This window comes from Mauremys reevesii, linkage group 8, assembly GCF_016161935.1.
Source record: "Mauremys reevesii isolate NIE-2019 linkage group 8, ASM1616193v1, whole genome shotgun sequence".
NCBI classification, from domain to species: domain Eukaryota; kingdom Metazoa; phylum Chordata; order Testudines; family Geoemydidae; genus Mauremys; species Mauremys reevesii.
This window is the reverse complement of record NC_052630.1, coordinates 9,423,076-9,441,365: the sequence shown is the minus strand read 5'-3', so window position 1 is coordinate 9,441,365 and position 18,290 is coordinate 9,423,076. Positions and strand designations below refer to the sequence as shown.

The window sequence follows — 18,290 nt, the reverse complement described above, 5'->3', positions numbered from 1 at the left end:
CACTGACTTTCTGTGAATAACGTTAAACTACATCCCCGAATGACAAACCCTCTACTGGCACGGTTCCTTTAGTACAGACACAGTGCCTTTGTGGCTGCTGCATTACCTATATCACTAAAACCAGACCCACAATAGGCACAGCAATGGTGGGAATGTTGGTTTAGGCAAAGCAACAATAGTTGCTGGCATGTTCATCATGCTGTCACGTAGACCTGCCCTGACAAATATAGATGGGATAGCTAAATTTTCAGGAGTTACTAGTGTTTTGGCCAACCAAGTTAAAATACCTCCAAGTGTCCTGCTGCTAGGGTTGCCAATCTGTCTGAAGCTATTCCGGGAGATTCCCCCCCCACCCCCCGCAACATGATGCAATGTCATTTTCTTAAAATATCCTATTAAAATCTTCCGGATTGCTTTCACTAATCACCAGGAGACTCCAGGCCAATCCTGGAAGGTTGGCAACCTTGCCTGCTGCACAGAGGGAGGGCAGCTGGCACTTTGTGAAAATTAGATCCATTTCAAGTGTCTTGAGTTTGGCATAAAAAAAACAAATAAGGCACCTAAATTCATTAATTACTTTTGAAAGTCTTGTTCCCCCCGCCCCCAGTGCTTAAAATAGTAATATACTCCAGAATCCTTGTCTACAGTAGCTGCTCCACTATTAACATCAGTGGAGCTGCACTGGTGTTAGAATCAAGGAAATATTTCAGTCAAAACCACAATGTTATCTTCAGTGGAAGCCCCATTCGCTTCAATGGGAATTAGACGGGGAAGCTGGCTCCAACTGAGGATGTAGCCAGGAACGCTGACTGAAACCCTAGCATGAAGAGAAGTATGAATTTCTCCTATTACTTTTCAGGTAGTACTAACCTGAAAGCTTACTTGTAAAACACTGTGGATGAAATCCTTGCCCCATTGAAGTTTTGCCATTGAGTTCATAGGGGCCAGGAGTTCACTATTTAAACTCAAATAGCAACATTTAACTACTTTACTGCTGAATGATACATCAGATGCTTTCAACACAGGCATCTCATGTCTACATCTTGTTACTGATTTTCTTGTTCTACGTTACATTTATGTAAACAGCACATTCCTAAAAGAAAGAGTACATTAAAATTAATAGAACGACAACATAACTATCTGTATTTAGCCACCATCAGTGGAAAATATGACAAAGTATATTTGTTCAAGTTCATCTCTCTCAAAACATAAATGGACTGTTGGAAACCATACCTAGTCAGTTTCCTAAACTAATTGTGTCAGGTATTAAACCTGTTCCTGAATCCCACTGCCAGTTTCTGTGGCTTGGGAGAAAAAAGTCACTTTTTCACATTTTTAAATAAATGCTTTTCCTCTTCCCAGCTGCCAGGTACAAGGTCAACACAATTAGGGGAAATGATTAAAAGATATCCTTGTTAAAATGAATGAGATATAGTGTTATTAAATTATTTAAGCTACTCAGGCAGGTGCTAGCATGGAGGCTTTTTTGGCCAAACATCCCGATTAATAGTAATTAGGGGATGGTGGGCAGGCTTGTAGTTATCTGCTGCTAGATACCTCCTTTGCCAATGGACATGGGTTGTAAGCAACTAAGTCAATTTATGCTGGACAGCCCCTGCCATTTTCTAGGTGTCAGCATTACAGCAACTTGCTGCCAGGCAGCTGTTTTTATAAACTTAGGTCACAAAAAATGTCTTCCAGTTGATGTCCCAGTATCACATTTCCCTTCTGATCCATAGAGCCCAAGGCCAGAAGGGACCATTGTCATCTAGTCTGACCTCCTGTATAGCATAGGCCATAGAACTTTCCCAAAATAACCCCTGCAGGCTAGAGCAGATCTTTTAGACAAACAGCCAATCTCAATTTAAAAATGGTCAGTGATGGGGAAATCCACCATGACTCTTGGTAAATTGTTACAATGGTTAATTACTCTCACCATTAAAAATTTATGCTGTATTTCCAGTCTGCATGTCTTATATCCAGCATATGATATGTGGCTTGGCCAGTTGTTTTGGAGCTTATTAGCTATCATAACTCTGAAGAGTTCTATTTTCCTGGCAGCCTGATAGTAAAGCAAGTCACAGGTCATCAGTGGAAGACTGTTCAGTAGAGTCACAGAGGGCAACAGGCAGCAGTAATACTATCCTGTAAACAAGGAAACAGCTAGTCCTCCTTTCACTTACCTGACACTGAGTTACTGTATTCTACATATTGTATTTTATATTAAGCTTTACAATTATTGCACAGTTAATACTATTATGTGATGACCAGGCTTTTATAGATTAAAGATTCCTAAATTATATATATATATATATACACATATTGCCCAACTGAACCCTAGTTTGCCAGTCAACCTGGGAAAAAGCAGCTGAGAATATACCACCCAAGCCCCACATGCCTCTGCTTCATAATTAAAATAGCCCTTGAGAGTTTCAAAGGCCCTTAACAATTTACAGCAGAAGATGAAGAAAAATTGTGATTATAAAATGGCAACCTTTCTCATCAACCTGGGGAGTTATCAGGCCTTAATTCTTGCCTCCAGGCTCCATTTATTGTCTAAAAGCCCACAAATAGAAAATAAACACTTCTCCCTGGGGCATTCTACCCAGCCATCACTCCCAGGGCTTTCCCCCTACAGTCTTCCTTGCTCAGGGACTACTTCAACAGGACTCTCCCTTCCTGAGGCCTCTCTTTGCATTCCCCACTTCCCTGTCTTCTTGTCTCTTCCTGCAGCTCAGCTCTTTACAGGGAACACTTGTCCTCCTTCTCATTTGTATTTGATTAGTGAAGGGGGCTGGCTGGTTGACCCCAGGTCTCTGGCTCTTAAAGGGCATGGTATCTTGATACAAGAGGATAATTATGGCCTCCAGGGATTCGTAGGAAGCCAGAATGTTAGTTTTCATAGAGAGACAGTGGGATGGGAAGGGAAAGGAAGGGATAAGGGGAAACTTAAAGGAAAGAAGGGACAGTTCAGGCAGGAGGAGATAGAAGCTCTCAGAAGAGGCATATAAGCCAGTGGTCAAATTCACCAGCCAGAGCAGTTCAAATAAAGCCCAAATGCTCAAGTTCATTTTCACATCCCTTTTCTCTTGGTTGGTTTATTAACAGAAGATGGAAGGTGGGGAAGAGACTTTAAAAATAATATAAACACTTGCTAAGAGACCTTCCCTGGCAAATGTAGAGAGAGCACACAAAGGCTCCCCTGACCCTGTGGGTCTTCTGTCTGTTGCCTTAAAAACTGACTCCCTGCAGGTCACATCATTCCTTGCTCCTAATCATGTTCCCTGAGGCTATAGATCTCAGTTTTAAAGGGCTCAAGAGCTGTAACAGGCATACTGGAAAGCGCATGTGCCCTAAGGCCCAGTTACAAAATGGACTCAACAGGCTGAAACACAGGCATGCATGATGCAAATGATCCTGGACAAACAAGCATCATTTGCTCCTAGATCTGAGATAGGATTTTTGATTATCTCCATCCCCAATCAGTTCATTTGAACCAGTATTAAAATCTCATGCAGACAACATATCAACAGAAACAACTATTTCCGTGCTGTTTTGATTAGATTTCCTTTTCAGCTGCTTTTAGGGTGACCAGATGTCCCGATTTTATAGGGACAGTCCCGATTTTGGGGTCTTTTTCTTGTATAGGCTCCTATTACCCACCACTCCGCTGTCCCAATTTTTCACATTTGCTGTCTGGTCACCCTAGCTGCTTTAACTAAAAAGTTGGGAAAAGCAGGTCTAGCCATTGGAGCTTGTCTACAAAAAAGCTGCCAGGGGTTCTAACAAAATTTCAACAATTTTCTATAAATTTCCTCAATGTAAACACAGCTTTAATTTGTTTTGATGCCAGCTGGGGCTTAGCATTACTAAAAATCAATTTCAGAAATAGTTTGATTTAATATAGACAGCGCCTGGGCCTTTTATACAATCTAGGAAAATGTGATTCCACACAGATTGATGGGAGACTCGGGCATTTGATTGTCATATTTCAGTGTTTTAATTTAAATATTTTTATGTAGTGTGTTAGAGTTTGAATTCCTAGATGAACTCAAATGTGTTTTGCTTCTCTGGCTCAAAAACCCCCCTGATGATTCGATTAAAAAAAAAAGTACCCTGTAAAGACCACACGGGGGCATAGAAGTGTAAGAGACCAGCTTTATGGCATTCATAAAGACTAATAAAAATGGAATATTGTGTGCCCTCCTTTTCTGGCGTTAGACATCATAAAATAACATTTCTTTCATATCATCTTGTACCAAAAGCATATCAGTACGGAAATGATCATAGTATTTCTTAGTATATAAAAATGACAGACTTCAGCTATGCTACGGTCAGTTTAGTGGGCTCAGGACAGTGAAACAAGACGAGTTTCTGGGGATAAATAAGAGAAGAATACTGAAATATTGGAATAGAGTGTCAGAAACGATGGAAGCACATGTATAATTCACAAAGAGCTCTTACAAATTCAAAAGAGCTTTCAATTGTTTAGACTGCAGAGTTAAAGCCTACCAAAACTACTCATACATAGGCCCGATCCATCCACACACAAAGTTACAGCGGTTTAATTAAAGGTGTGATTTAAACAGATTTAGATAAACTAGTGCAAACCCCTGTGTAACCATAATGCTGGAACTAATACGTTTAGTATTATATACCCATTTTAGGGTGACTAGATGTCCCAATTTTATAGGGACAGTCCCGATATTTGGTGCTTTTGCCTATATAGTCACCTATTACCCCCCACATCCTGTCCCGATTTTTCACATTTGCTATCTGGTCACCCTAACCCATTTTGCACAAGGGGAAACTGAAACACAGGCAGATGCCAGAATTTTACAAACTTGCACTGGTTCACATGGCCTGCAGGCAGCAGCAGACGCCAAACAGAGCTCAGTATCTCTTTGGATGCTCAGGGGATTTTGAAAACAGCTTGTTAGTTGTGTTCAAGTCCCGCCCCACCCCAGAACCCTCAGGGCTGCACACTTCTAGAAGGAGAGCCTGGGGCCTGAACACCTAACCATGATTTTCAGATACACGCAGAGAGCCACACGCACTCAGCCAGGCACTGCTAGTCTAGTCAAGTCAGAGGCACAAGTAACTCTTTGCTATTACTGTATGTAATTGATTCCATTTAACCAATTTTAGCTCACACTATATATTTTTCCTTTTATGAATAAACCTTTAGATTTTAGATTCTAAAGGATTGGCAACAGCGTGATTTGTGGGTAAAATCTGATTTGTATATTGACCTGGGTCTGGGGCTTGGTCCATGGGCATCTGCAATGCAAACTTCCCCAGTCTGGCCTCTTGCTATACACTCCAATCCTGAGCTGGAGGAATCTCCTAGGAGATTTGTGCCAACTGTCCTTGGGACAGTCCCAGCTTTCTAGAAAAATATTTTCTTTTCTCCCTATGCTGCCTTTGGGTATTTAATCTCCATGGCCACCAAATCCTTGGCCTCTTTGTTGAGACTGCAGACACAAGTGCAAATTAGTACCGGTTGGGAGGGTGTTATTTCTCAGCAAAATGGATGAAAAAGCAGGTCTTCAAGGGGGAACTGAATAACCTTTTTCATACCCAAGCTGAGAATATAGGACACTCTAAAATAAACAGAGCTGTTACTGGATGCAAATATTAATGTATCATAAAGCATCCATACTTTTTAAATTAATACACAGCAATTTACTCTCCATCTCCAAGTCTGACACTATAAGGACCTCTTCTCCACACAAAAAAGCCGGGGGTGGGCATCAGACTGTTCAGACAACTGAGCAAAGTGATCCCCTCAAAGGTTCCTCAGAGGATTATAAGGGGAACATGCTGAAAATAGAAGAGTGTTTGTCCGTAGTGTGGGGAGACGTCATGGAACTCTGCTCAGGTCCCACTTGCCTCCTCTCCTCCACTGGTGACTATTCTCTATTCCCCTTTCCCCTTGGTGTTGCTGTCCCCTTCCTCTTCTCCTCCCAGAGAAGTTCTTTCTCTGCTTTCCTTCCCATTGGCTTTCCTTTGTTTCCTTCCCTTCACCCGCTGTCTTCTAATGGTTCACGATGAGTCCTGTGTTATAACTGGGAGTAATGGGATGGAATAAAAAGAAGAAAAATTAAGGCTAATAAGAAGTGGTGGGGAAGCTTAACAAGACGGAAGGGTTCTATTAGGCCATAGAATAGTCCCCCAAGGGCAGAGGTGGAAGCCTTGTCTTTTGAGACATTAGAAACTAGAGTGGACGAAGCAAGGAGACTATATACCTCAGAAGCTCCAGGGGATGGATTTAGATGACATAACCCTTTTCCCATCTTTAATTTATGGTGTGCAACCACACTAGCTAAGCATACTACTGTAATGGGATGTTTCTGCTAAAGTTATCAGCACTGAAATAATTATCAATGTTGACATTTAAATGCCATCATTAGGCTTCAAAGCTAACATTACTATGGTTGGATGGCACCAGCTCACCCCTTTCTCAAAGCTGTTGTTTCTGCAACCTCAGTATGTCAGTGACATTTGGAAGGTTTATAAGGACTAGAATATTAGGGCTAGCTCCTCAGCTCCAGATCAAGTTGCTTTGTGCTGCCTTAGCGGAACATGCTACCACCTTAGCAGCACAAAGTACCCTGAAAGCTTCCCATGAGGGTCTTCTGAGGATTGGAAAACATAGTCCCAACTATAAATACAAACTGATGGGGTATACATTATTGGTTACCACTCAAGAAAGAGATCTTGGAGTCCTTGTGGATAGTCCTCTGAAAACATCTGCTCAATGTGCAGCGGCAGTCAGAAAAGCTAACAGAACGTTAGGAACCAACAGCGAAGGAGTAGGTAGTAAGACAGAAAATATCATAATGCCACTACATAAATCCATGGTATGCCCACACCTGGAATACTGCATACAATTCTGGTTGCCCCATTTCAAAAAAGATATACTAGAATTGGAAAAGGGCAACAAAAACAATTAGGCTTGTGGAACAGCTTCCATATGAGAAGAGATTAAAAAGACTGGGACTGTTTTCAGCTTAGAAAAGAGACAACAAATGGGGAATATGATAGAGATCATTAAAATCATGACTGGCATTGAGAGAGTGAATATGGAAGTATTATTTACCTTTCGCATAATACAAGAACCAGGGGTAACCCAATTAAGTCGATAGGCAGCAGGCTTAAAATTCACATAAGGAAGTACTTCATACAATGCACAGTCCATCTGTGGAACTTGTTGCCAGGGGATGATGTGAAGGCCAAAATTATAACTGGGTTCAAAAAAGAATTAGATTTATTCATGGAGGACAGGTCCATCAATGGCTATTAGCCAAGATGGTCAGGGATGCAACCCCATGCTCTGTGTATCCCTAAACCTCTGAGTGCAAGAAGCTGGACTGGATGACAGGCGATGGATCACTCAGTAATTGCCCTATTCTGTTCATTCCCTCTGAAGCATCTGTCACTGGTCACTTTTGCAAAACTGGATACTGGGCTAAGTCGACCATTGGTCAGATCCAGTATGGCCTTTCTTATGTTCTTATTACCCTTACCACAAGTTAAGAGAATCCTTGAGTAATGAAGGGCTGGCATCGTAGTGGTGTGATTGGAGAGGGAAGGCGGATACCAAGGGTGGATGAGACCTTGGGAAGATAGCATGGCATTCTACCAGACTCTCAATGTGTACAGTCCCTATGGGACCACTGATGTTGGCATAACTTGCTCTAAATTATGCTCGGGGGCCTTTTGGCCTACTCAGGTTATCCACAATTTTGAGTTTTGCCTGAGGAAGAACTTCAGGTCTGGACCCAGTGTCAGTGCTAGTTGCACTCTGCTTTTCTCAGCTGCAAATCTCTCTTTATGTATTTTTCTATTTACATTAAAAGCTTCTTACTGTTTTGTATGATGTCGTTGCTTTTTTTCCATCTAGTCCTAGGCCACATCTATGTATTGTTCTGCAGACGCTCCGTAGGGCATATTTTTGTCTTGCCTTTATATGACTGACATTTATTTTTATTTAAAAACAGCAGGACCAATCTTGCTCACCCTAGAGAGGCAAGGCCACCAGAGAGAGTGTTCCATCTACTTTAGTTTATCTTCCCATGTCTTCTTGAAGTGTTATAGATGATAGTTTTCATTAGTAAGAAATATTCCAGCTCTTTCATAGACATTCACAAGACATTGGCAAAATCTCAGTTACACTGGTGTAAATTCAAAGTAACTCCCTTCATCATGAAGAATCGGAAACTATATACATACATTACTGAATTGCATCTTTCACAGCTATGTGGGAGAGGCAATTTTAACCAATACCCTAGGGCAGGGGTGGGCAAATGTTTTTGCCGAGGGTCACATCGAGGTTACAAAACTGTATGGTGGGCCAGGTAGGGAAGGCTGCGCCTCCCCAAACAGCCTGATCCCCGCCCCCTATCCACCTCCTGACTGCCCCCCTTGGAACTCCCAACCCATCCAACCCCCCAGCTCATTGTCCCCTGACCGCCCCCTCCCGGAACCCAACCCCCTATCCAACCCCCCCGTCCCTGTCCCTTGACTGCCCCAACCCCTATCTACACCCCCATCCCGACAGGGCCCTCACCAAATCCCACACCTATCTGACTTCCCTTGCTACCCGTCCCCTGACCATCCCCCCATCCAACTGCCCCTTGCTCCCTGTCCCCTGACTATCCCCCGGAACCTCGGCCCCTTCCCCTTATCCAACCCCCCCTCCTGCTCCCTGCCCCCCACCCCCTTATCATGCCGCTCAGAGCAGCAGGAACTTGCAGCCACGCGACCCGGCCGGAGCCAGCCATGCCACCCAGAGCGCTGGCGGCACAGCAAGCTGAAGCTGCGGGGGAGAGGGGACAGCAGGGGAGGGGCCAGGGACTAGCCTCCCCTGGCCGGGAGCTCAGGGGCCGGGCAGTTTGGTCCCATGGGCCGGATGTGGCCCACGGGCCATAGTTTGCCCACCTCTGCCTTAGGGCAAACCCCCTTACTCTCATGAAAAAAGCCATGGGATCTTTAGTGTCTGCAGAGAGGACACTGGGCCTCAGTGGCTCCACTGGGAGTGGAAGGTGCTTTGAACCTTGCTAGAATCAGGTCTTTGGTTTTTAGGGTCCCATCTGAATTTTAAATTTATGCACAGCTGCAACCCCCAGAATTCCTCAAACTCCTCAAAATAGTGAAAGAGAGTCAGCAGAGTCATATGACAAGAAAATTCTCCTTGAATCTCTGATGAACCGTTTTACTTTTAGATAGTTTGGCAAAATCAAAGGCCCTCCAAAAAAGTGGAGGTATAGTCATCCTACCCTCTTGGATGTGGTAGTGACTGGGGATCCTGGCCTGTAAATGAACAAAGAAACGCTTCTATAAATCATGTCACAGCAACACCTAATGGACCTCATTGGTTGCCAATATAACGTCACTCCCTGAAGCACAGTTACTTCACCTTCCAGGCTGGTATAATATATGATGTGACCTTTAGAGAGCAGTCCTGGGGTCAGGGTAACTTCAGGGGAAGTTGGAACACAGGAGCAATACTGGGGAAGGACACACAGAGATGATGTTGGGAAGTGGGAGAACTGGGGCACAGAAGCAGAGGAGGGTGCTGGCAATTCTAGGGAGTCATCAATGAAGAGAGGGATACTCCAGAGGAGGGGTAGGGAGAAGGATACAAATCATATCCACAGATAAATAGATATTTTGGATCCAAGCAAGCATCAAGCTGTCATTGACCAGAAGCCCATTGTGTTAGGTGCCATACAAACACAGAACAAATAGATAGCCCCCACCCCAAAGATCTTACAGTCTAGTTAGCAGAACGCCTCTTGACTTTATTCAGAGTCCTGCACATGGGGCTTCCAAGATTGGACCTAATGTCAGAAGTACTTCTGTGGAGATGTGATTAAGAATCAAATAGTGATGACTGGGATTTTTTCTTTACATTTGGGACAGGGACCTCTTATTAGCCTCCCCCCCCCATAAACACCCCTCACCGAATTCCTACTATTTCATAGACTCATAGACTTTAAGGTCAGAAGAGACCATTATGATCATCTAGTCTGACCTCCTGCACAATGCAGGCCACAGAATCTCACCCATCCACTTCTATAACAAACCCCTAACCTATGTCTGAATTACTGAAGTCCTCAAATTGTGGTTTGAAGACCTCAAGCTGCAGAGAATCCTCCAGAAAGTGACCCATGCCCCATGCTGCAGAGGAAGGCGAAAAACCTCCAGGGCCTCTGCCAATCTGCCCTGGAGGAAAATTCCTTCCTGACCCCAAATATGGCGATCAGTTAAACCCTGAGCATGTGGGCAAGACTCAACAGCCAGCATCCTGAGCTATAAGACCACCCCTTGAGCTGCTGGGGTCCCCCAGAGGTAGAGTTCCTACATCCAACATCTACAATCAGTCCTGCTTAGCATGTCTAACCTGCAATAGGATGCTAATTATTTGTTATCAGATTACAGAGATTAAATTTGTTTACTAATATAGATGTAGTCTTTCCTTCCATGAAGTTATCAATCTGCCTCTACCTGCTGTAAAAGACTGTTTGCCATAATTTTTATTTAGCAATTAAAAGTAGCATGAAAATTCGTATAAAGTAAATATAATTCTGCTATTCATTAACCTATTTTGCAAACACAGATACTACACAATTTGGCTGAAAACAATAGACCTTGATCCCTCTATTCCTGGCCATATACCCCATTTACACTATGCCTAGGGAGTTGCGCAAAGAGATCACCAGCAACTATATTTTTGAAATTCTGAGACTTAAATTAATCTTATTTATACCAGTTAACATCAAGATTAAATCCAATTAGAATTACACCAATATAAAACCAGTGTGAGATTAGAATCAGCCCCAATAAATTTCATTCTTTCTACAGGAGGCTATGCAAATTCAGTAAGACTGGAGATTCAGTAAGACTGGAGTACCCATTTGGATAAGAACTATCCCAAACCTTTGTCCAAAACTTAAATTGAATGGAATTGAAATAGTTTTTGAACGTTTACTAACTTATTTTCTTTGTTGTTGCTAGTTTTATATATCTACTTACGAATTTTTATGATCTATAGTTAATGCTCCATTTCTGTGTTCTGTTCCATTTCTTGGGTTTAACTGGGAACAGACGCAGAAATTCCAAAATACATTAAGAAAGCTAGTTTCAGAGTATTTCTGACCTGATCAAAACCGTAAATGCTAGCAATCCTTCAGGAAAATTTATCCTCACAATATAACAAAACAAAATCTGTGCTAAAAACTCAGACTATTACTCTCCACTATAATGCAGCATAGACACAGCCTCATCATTTCTCTCCCTCATTCTGAAAATTCTACTGCTTTTCAATGATCACATTCTGTGGGGTTTTTTAAATATCGACCTCTCCCCTTTTCTCCCAAAAGTTTTGCTCGCTACTTTCCCTTTCTCCAGCTTAACAGGAAACCTACATCTGCTCTGCCTGCGGCTTTCCCCACACAAACACCCACTAGTTCTGGACTAATTTTCCCTCTTGGCACCACCTCCCCAGAACTGAAAACCCCAAGATGACACAGCATGGAGATGGGGGCATTGGGGAGCAGAGGAATATGAGGAAGAAATTCACCGAAAAATGAAAAACTCAATGTCCCTGCACCACTCCCTGAGCCAACAAGTTCCTTCCTTGTCACCTCCAATTCTAAATAGTTAATAAATAAATTAAAGAAATGACTGTATATGTTTTTAAATTGTAAAATAACAGTAATGACCATGAATCCTATTTCTTCCCAAGCTTGCATAATGGGCTATGGTTTGATCTTGAGGAAATTTTTACAGCACAGGTATAAAATACCTAAAATAGAGGGTATTTATAATGGAAAAATCACAGTCTTAATTGTAGTAGGGCAAATAATGTCACTTCAACAGAACATGTACGGTATTCTCCTTCTAAGCAGTCTACTGTATGGCTGTATTTTCATTCCCCCTTGGGGGAAAAGCAATAAGCCATCTGCAAATATTTACCCGTGTGAAATCCAACTGAGAGCCTTAAGAAAACATTTGTACTATAGAACAGATAAGGTAATTGAAAACGAGATTTCAAGATAATGCTTGAAAAAACGGGGAAAGAAAATATCATCCCCATGGCTACTGGTCCTCTCTCCTCCCTGCTTTCTCCTCATTGGTGTTTCCTTCTTAGATTCCAGAGCTTGTTTTATTCCTCAGCAGCCTTTCCACAGTGAGGTGGCTTCAATTCCCCATTGGAAATCTGAATGAAGCTGCAGTTTGCTCAGGAAGGAAAGAAAGAAAAGTTTAGCTGTGGCTTTAGCAGCAGACAGACGCACTTCTGATTTCTTCAGGCACAAAGAAGATGTGTTTGCTGATGTTATACTTCACCTGAAAAGGAAAAGAAAATCCGTTACAGACAGAAGAGTGGAAATATGACTTGAATTTTCCAACAGGTAAGAAGTCAGTGCATTCGTGAACCTGCTGAATGGCAAAAATACCAAACCATCTGAAGGGGAAATATGTATTTCAAAGTATTATTTTATTCCCCATTTCTTAAATTTAAGGATGACAGGGCAACTTTTGGAAGCTTTTACATTTGTAATGATTTCAAGTTTAAATCAGAGATTTTTTTACTGCAACTTTTCCTAATCACTTTGGAGGAAAATATCCAACTTTGGCCTAATTCACAGCAAACTCAAACAGGGGTGTGTGTGTGTTTATTTTTGTTATTCTTATTTTATGTTCAGACTAGACTTTTAACTTTCATTTGTTTCTGGATGCTTCAAGCATGTTTCTGCAACAACGAAGGAACAGGGTAAATGGCTTATCATTTGGGATACTATTAAACCTTCTGTGTCTGTTTATGGTGATGAATCTTTTTTAAAATGGGTATTGTAGCATGAGAAGTATGTGTCTCAGTATTACAGAGATTAGTTTGCTTAGTAAATATTTAAAGGGGAAAAAAAGAATTTTACATCCAACCTAAGTCTCAATTCAATGATGCAAAAGATTATGTTAACATTGATGGTTAGTTCAAAAATGTTGTTCAATAGAATTAATACATGCTGCACAGCATGGCAGTGTAGGTTGTTTTTCTAAGGCATCATTTGCTAGAGATTATGTATTTTTCCAACTGTCGAAAGAAGAGGGGTGGAATTACCTTATTGCTGAGGAAATGTTTAAAATTACCTTTTATTACGACATATATGCTAAAATACACTTTTATTAACCCACATTACCAAGCAACCCAGTAACAATTTCCAGTTATCAGGAATGAAGCTTTTTTCCTGGAACAATGACAAAATACAACCAGTGTTCAAAGAGTTAATGAACGGCAACTGCCCACATTACAAGGTCATTAAAAGGACATGCCTTGAGGGTAGAAGGTGCCAAGGGAGTCCCAGAATCCACACTGAACACAGCAGGAGCACATTCAGCACTTGTTGATACATAATCATTGGCATTTAATTAGAGATCATTAGATTATATTGTGAAATAGTGGATAAATAAGTAAACATAATAAATAATGCATAAAACACCACAAAGCTGGCTCAGCCTTATCTCCTGGTGGGCCCACACAGCCTCCACTGCTAAAGTAAGAGAGGCAGCAGAGCAGGGCTTGTTTGTGGTGGTGCATGGATCCTAAATAGATAGGCTCCCACTGCACCCTATTTGCAAGGAGGCAGGACCCAGACCTGGGGTCAGACAGTGCGAGTGGTCAGTGCAAGGAGCAGAGGCCAGAGATCCAGAGGATCATCTCATGGACAACAATCCGTCCATACAGCCAGACCCTGGGTCTGTGACCTGCACACACCCTAACACTGGCAGCGAGACTCTTTGGAAGACAGGACCAAGCTAAGGCACTAAGATAGCAGAGTGGATGTTGTGGGTTGGGCTCTCAAGCCCAGGGGCCAGGTGGGCTTGAGAGCCCGAGCCACAACGTCCGTGTTGCTGATTTTAGTGCACTAGCACGAGCCTGTCTCCCCAGACTGGGAAGCTCACTCCTTGCTGCGGCGTGGACATATCCATGGTTGCACAGTACGCCTACTGGCTAGCTTTGCTTTCCAGCACACATACCCCTGTGTGTGTGTGAAAACTCCAATGGGGCAATTACTGCTACTTAGAGCAACCGCTATTTATAGTGGATCCCAGGGGAATATGCTTAATTTAGCGCCTGTTCTCCAACTTCTTGCTTCTCCAACTAGCCACATCACCCGTTTACATGGGGCCCAATCCTGGAAGCTGCCAAACACCTTCAGTTTTCACTGAAATCACTGAAAATGGAGGGCACGTTGGGAGTCTTGAGAGAGCTGCCCTTGCATATGCACTCACAGAAGTGACTTCTTGGGATGATCATGCTGTCATGTGGCTATCTTTCCTCACTGGTTGCGGGGGTGCACGTAAAGGACCATGGAGGCTATTTCAGCCATTGGGTTGCATTAGCTTCTCCTTCTCCACTCCCTCATACAATCGTACAGCTCCAGGCCTGAGCTTAGTATTATTCCCTTAGCACAGACTTCAACACTCACCTTTGGATCAGCAAGGCCATACAAACCCACATAATACAGTCATAATGCCATCCCTCATTCCAAACAGCCTGCACTAGAGCCTTCTTTTTATTGGGATTCGATGATTTATCCCTACTTGTGACAGACCTTTCCCAAGCTTCTAGACTCGGTTGCCAGATCTGAAATGGCAGGACTCATTTCAAACAGAGGTATCTGAAGAAAGCAATCCAAGCTAGAATTCTGCCCCTAAAATTCTACAGGCAGCTGTAAACCTGGGAATCCTATGGGTCTTGGCATTATATCACCTCGGTACAATACCCAGCTCAGCCACAGACTTGTATGATCTAATGCAAGCCACTGAATATCCCTGTGTCTTGGTGACCTAATAAATATCATGACCTAATAGAGCATTTTACAAAAGTGGGGTATGTAAATGAAAGTGTTTGTCGTAATGAGTTTTCTTCTATTTGTTTTCTCTTAAAATTTATACTGCTTCCTCTTCCTGGCTTTTTCTCAGGGCTATCACAGTGTAATGTTTACTGCTACAGATGCAGAATGGCTGCTTCGGGCTTATTTCCCTATGCCTCCCACCAAAGGGACTAAGGTGAGTCAAATCTGTGTTGTTTCAAGGGCTGTAAATGTACCGAGAGGTTGTGACAAGTATAGTCTTTAAGAACTGAAAGATGGGCAAGCAGCCATTCTATGTGGTACTTTTTCTTTCTCGGGTTTCTGCCCAGAAATTCACTGAGCTTTGGCTTTGAGTTCAGCTCCTCTAACTAGTCTCTAACTCTCAATCCATAGATTCATTAATGCTGAACCTGATCTCTCATTTGCACCTGTTTTACAACAGTGTAAGTCAATTGATGTCAACAGTTTTACACATACACATGTATAAATCAGGAGTAAGTAAGAGGAGAATCCGGTCTTTGTTTTTATAGACCAGACACTGCATTTAGCTACAGTAAGATTCCTTTGTACTGTTTACCAAACTAGTGCAAATATTAAAGCATGCATCTATGGAAAAGAAGGAAAGAACCAGAGGCTAGCACTCTATGAAGATACTGCTGTATATGTGAAAGATGCTGCCTCCATCTGGTCCATATTTATCTCTGCTTATATTTAGGGCCAAATGGAGGTGGTCTCTTTGACATCGATACAAGTAGAAAAAGGCATCCAGGATGGCAATCCAGCACACAACCATTGCACCCTGCTCCTGTATTCCCCCCTGGACCCATGATGTTCATATTCTACAGACCTCATAAAGGTAGTGTTCTAGGACAGGACATTGCATGGAGTGGTTAATCTAATATGCTTTACCAGATACATTCCCTCTGTTCCCCCCGCCCCGCCCTGTTTTTTTTTTTTTAAAAGATTACTTCTGCATAACAACAGAGCATTGTGCATGAAGTCACAGGCAGACTTCGGCATATTATAACATTGCTTAGTAATTTTTGGGAAATTGGTGCCAGGCCTGAATTTGGCCCTTTGATGGCAGAAGCATTATTCTTTATTCTCCTGATAATCAAAAATGACTGAACCATTTTTGGTCAAACTTTCCAAAAATATACACCTTTGGGCAGAGACTGACCCTGCAATATTTTATCCTGAAAGTGAAACTAAAAAAAAAAAAAAAGAGTGTTTGAATGAGAACTGTTATGAAAACTTAAATAGAGTGGTCATTGCTGTTTCTACTATAATATGCTGCAATCACTGAATCGTATGAAGAGAGCTATTGATTCTCTGTAATCGTGAGTGCAGAACCTCAAAAAGGCAGACTCAAGCCACTTGTGTCAATCTTTTTGATTTATAGGTTTAAACACTAATGTTTTACCATTTGCTTTTGTTTTCAGGATTCTTCAATGCTGTAAGTACTAGTATCAGATCTGCTCAAACAGAGCATCATGAAGAACAAGCATAAAGATTGAATCCTATTAATCATGGGCTTGGGAAGCTCCAAGCACAACATCTTCTAAATAATTAGGGCCAATAAATAGGCTTTGCATACTAAATTATGTCCATGGTTTTAGGATTCCTTTATGATGGAGAAACCCACTCAGCATCCTAGTGAGGGTTTGTTTAATCGAACTATTGCAAACAGCAGCAACTCACCGTTTTCACACTTTGATTCATGTCAGCCTTCTTTCCCTGCAGTCTTCTTGCTCATCACGGCTTATACTGTCGTTACAATAGTGGGGCTTTTTGGAAACCTTTGCCTGATTGTTATAATAAAAAGACAGAAAGAAGCTCAAAATGTTACAAATATTCTGATTGCCAATCTCTCCTTATCCGATGTCTTGATATGCATCATGTGCATTCCTGTCACAGTTGCATACACGTTGATGGACTATTGGATATTTGGCGAGGCTATGTGTAAAATCAGCTCTTTTGTACAAAGTACGTCTGTCACAGTCTCCATATTCTCACTTGTATTAATTGCTGTCGAGAGACACCAGCTAATAGTGAACCCACGTGGCTGGAAGCCGAATATGTCACATGCTTACTGGGGAATTATCTTCATCTGGGGGGTTTCCCTTATCATATCCATTCCTTTTTTTATATTCCACCAACTATCTGATGAACCCTTTAAGAATCTCTCTTACCACAGCGATTTCTACACGAACAAAGTTGTTTGCATTGAGGCATGGCCATCAGTGGCAGAGCGACTGGTCTTTACCACCAGTCTGCTGGTTTTCCAGTATTGCTTCCCACTGGGCTTTATTTTTATCTGCTATCTCAAGATATTTGTATGTCTCCGGAGGAGACACGGTAAGGTGGATGGAATGAGGGAGAATGAGAGCAGACTAAATGAGAGCAAGAGGATTAATATGATGCTCATTTCAATTGTCGTGACCTTTGCAGCTTGCTGGTTGCCGCTAAACATATTTAATGTCGTTTTTGACTGGAACTATGAGGCCCTGATGAACTGCCACCATAACTTAGTGTTCACATTGTGCCACCTGGTAGCCATGCTCTCGACATGTATCAATCCTATCTTTTATGGATTTCTCAACAAGAATTTCCAGAAGGATTTAATAGTGTTAATTCACCACTGCAGATGCTTCACATCTCAGGAGGAATATGAGAACATCGCCCTTTCAACCCTGAACACTGATGTATCCAAGGGGTCCTTGAAATTAAATAATGCCCCTGTGAATAGCTAAAATAATCCAGCATGACAGTCTCCAAAACTCTGTATTTATTGTGAATTTACTGATTCTGGTTGATTCTTTCGTAGGATTAAAAAAGGTCTGGAGTTGTTCCCACTAATGCCAGAGGGAGTCTTTGCCGTTTAGTTCGGTGGGAACAGGTAAACTTATTGTGTAAACTGTTCCTTCTACATAACATTATTGCTTATTAATTCTTGTAAATCACCCCCCAGAAATCCTTTACAGTCAACACTATGAAATACCAGCAGTATTAGCGTATCATTTTTAAGCACATGATTTCACTATCAATGACTGCCTCCCTCAGAAATTTTCCAGCTCAGTGATACATGAGACATTCCCTGGGTAAAATGCTCTCTTCTGCTTCCCCAGGATAATCCATCCATTCCAAAGTGCCCCCAAATCCACCAGTCCCTCCTCTGCCCTGCCCTCTAGCCTTGTGCCTCTCGACCCCGCCGTGTTTTCCCTGCACCTCATAGAGGCTACTTCAGATGGCCCATCTACATGGGAGCTGTCCCTCACAACAGTGGTAGGTGCAGCCCCTGCTGGTAGCAGTAGTGGCAGTCAGGATGTCCTGCAGCTTCTGGCTAGGAGTGGCTGGTCCAGTAGGGAGCAGGTTCCCCTGCTGGATGACAGTTTGGGGAAGGGGTTC

At 42.3% G+C, this 18,290-nt stretch overlaps 2 protein-coding genes across 4 annotated transcripts in view; one reads left to right on the top strand and one right to left on the bottom strand.

Annotated features, from left to right (window-relative positions):
- The window catches only part of KLHL3 (kelch like family member 3), a 105,702-nt gene extending 93,507 nt beyond the window's left edge, over positions 1-12,195 (bottom strand). For 2 of the 3 annotated variants that reach the window (XM_039483361.1, XM_039483364.1), the window contains exons 1-2: positions 11,983-12,195; positions 7,871-8,082 (exon numbers count right to left, since the gene is read on the bottom strand). In XM_039483361.1, the coding sequence (XP_039339295.1) occupies positions 7,871-7,902 (32 nt within the window). In that variant the 5' untranslated portion in view covers positions 7,903-8,082; positions 11,983-12,195. Of the gene's footprint in view, positions 1-7,870; positions 8,086-9,778; positions 9,974-11,982 lie in introns of those variants that run through there. The other variant, XM_039483362.1, reaches the window with a different exon arrangement.
- An 86-nt stretch (positions 12,196-12,281) lies between these two features.
- On the top strand, positions 12,282-17,672 carry LOC120369735 (neuropeptide Y receptor type 6-like). Its single transcript, XM_039483374.1, has 4 exons — positions 12,282-12,419; positions 14,992-15,078; positions 15,598-15,738; positions 16,325-17,672. Exon 4 carries the CDS (start codon positions 16,511-16,513, stop codon positions 17,633-17,635), a length of 1,125 nt encoding a protein of 374 aa, XP_039339308.1. The 5' UTR covers positions 12,282-12,419; positions 14,992-15,078; positions 15,598-15,738; positions 16,325-16,510; the 3' UTR covers positions 17,636-17,672.
- Positions 17,673-18,290: the final 618 nt, after the last annotated feature.

Coding starts and splice junctions, on each gene's coding strand:
- LOC120369735 (XM_039483374.1), top strand. CDS start 16,511: ATGATGGAGAAACCCACTCAGCATCCTAGTGAGGGTTTGTTTAATCGA.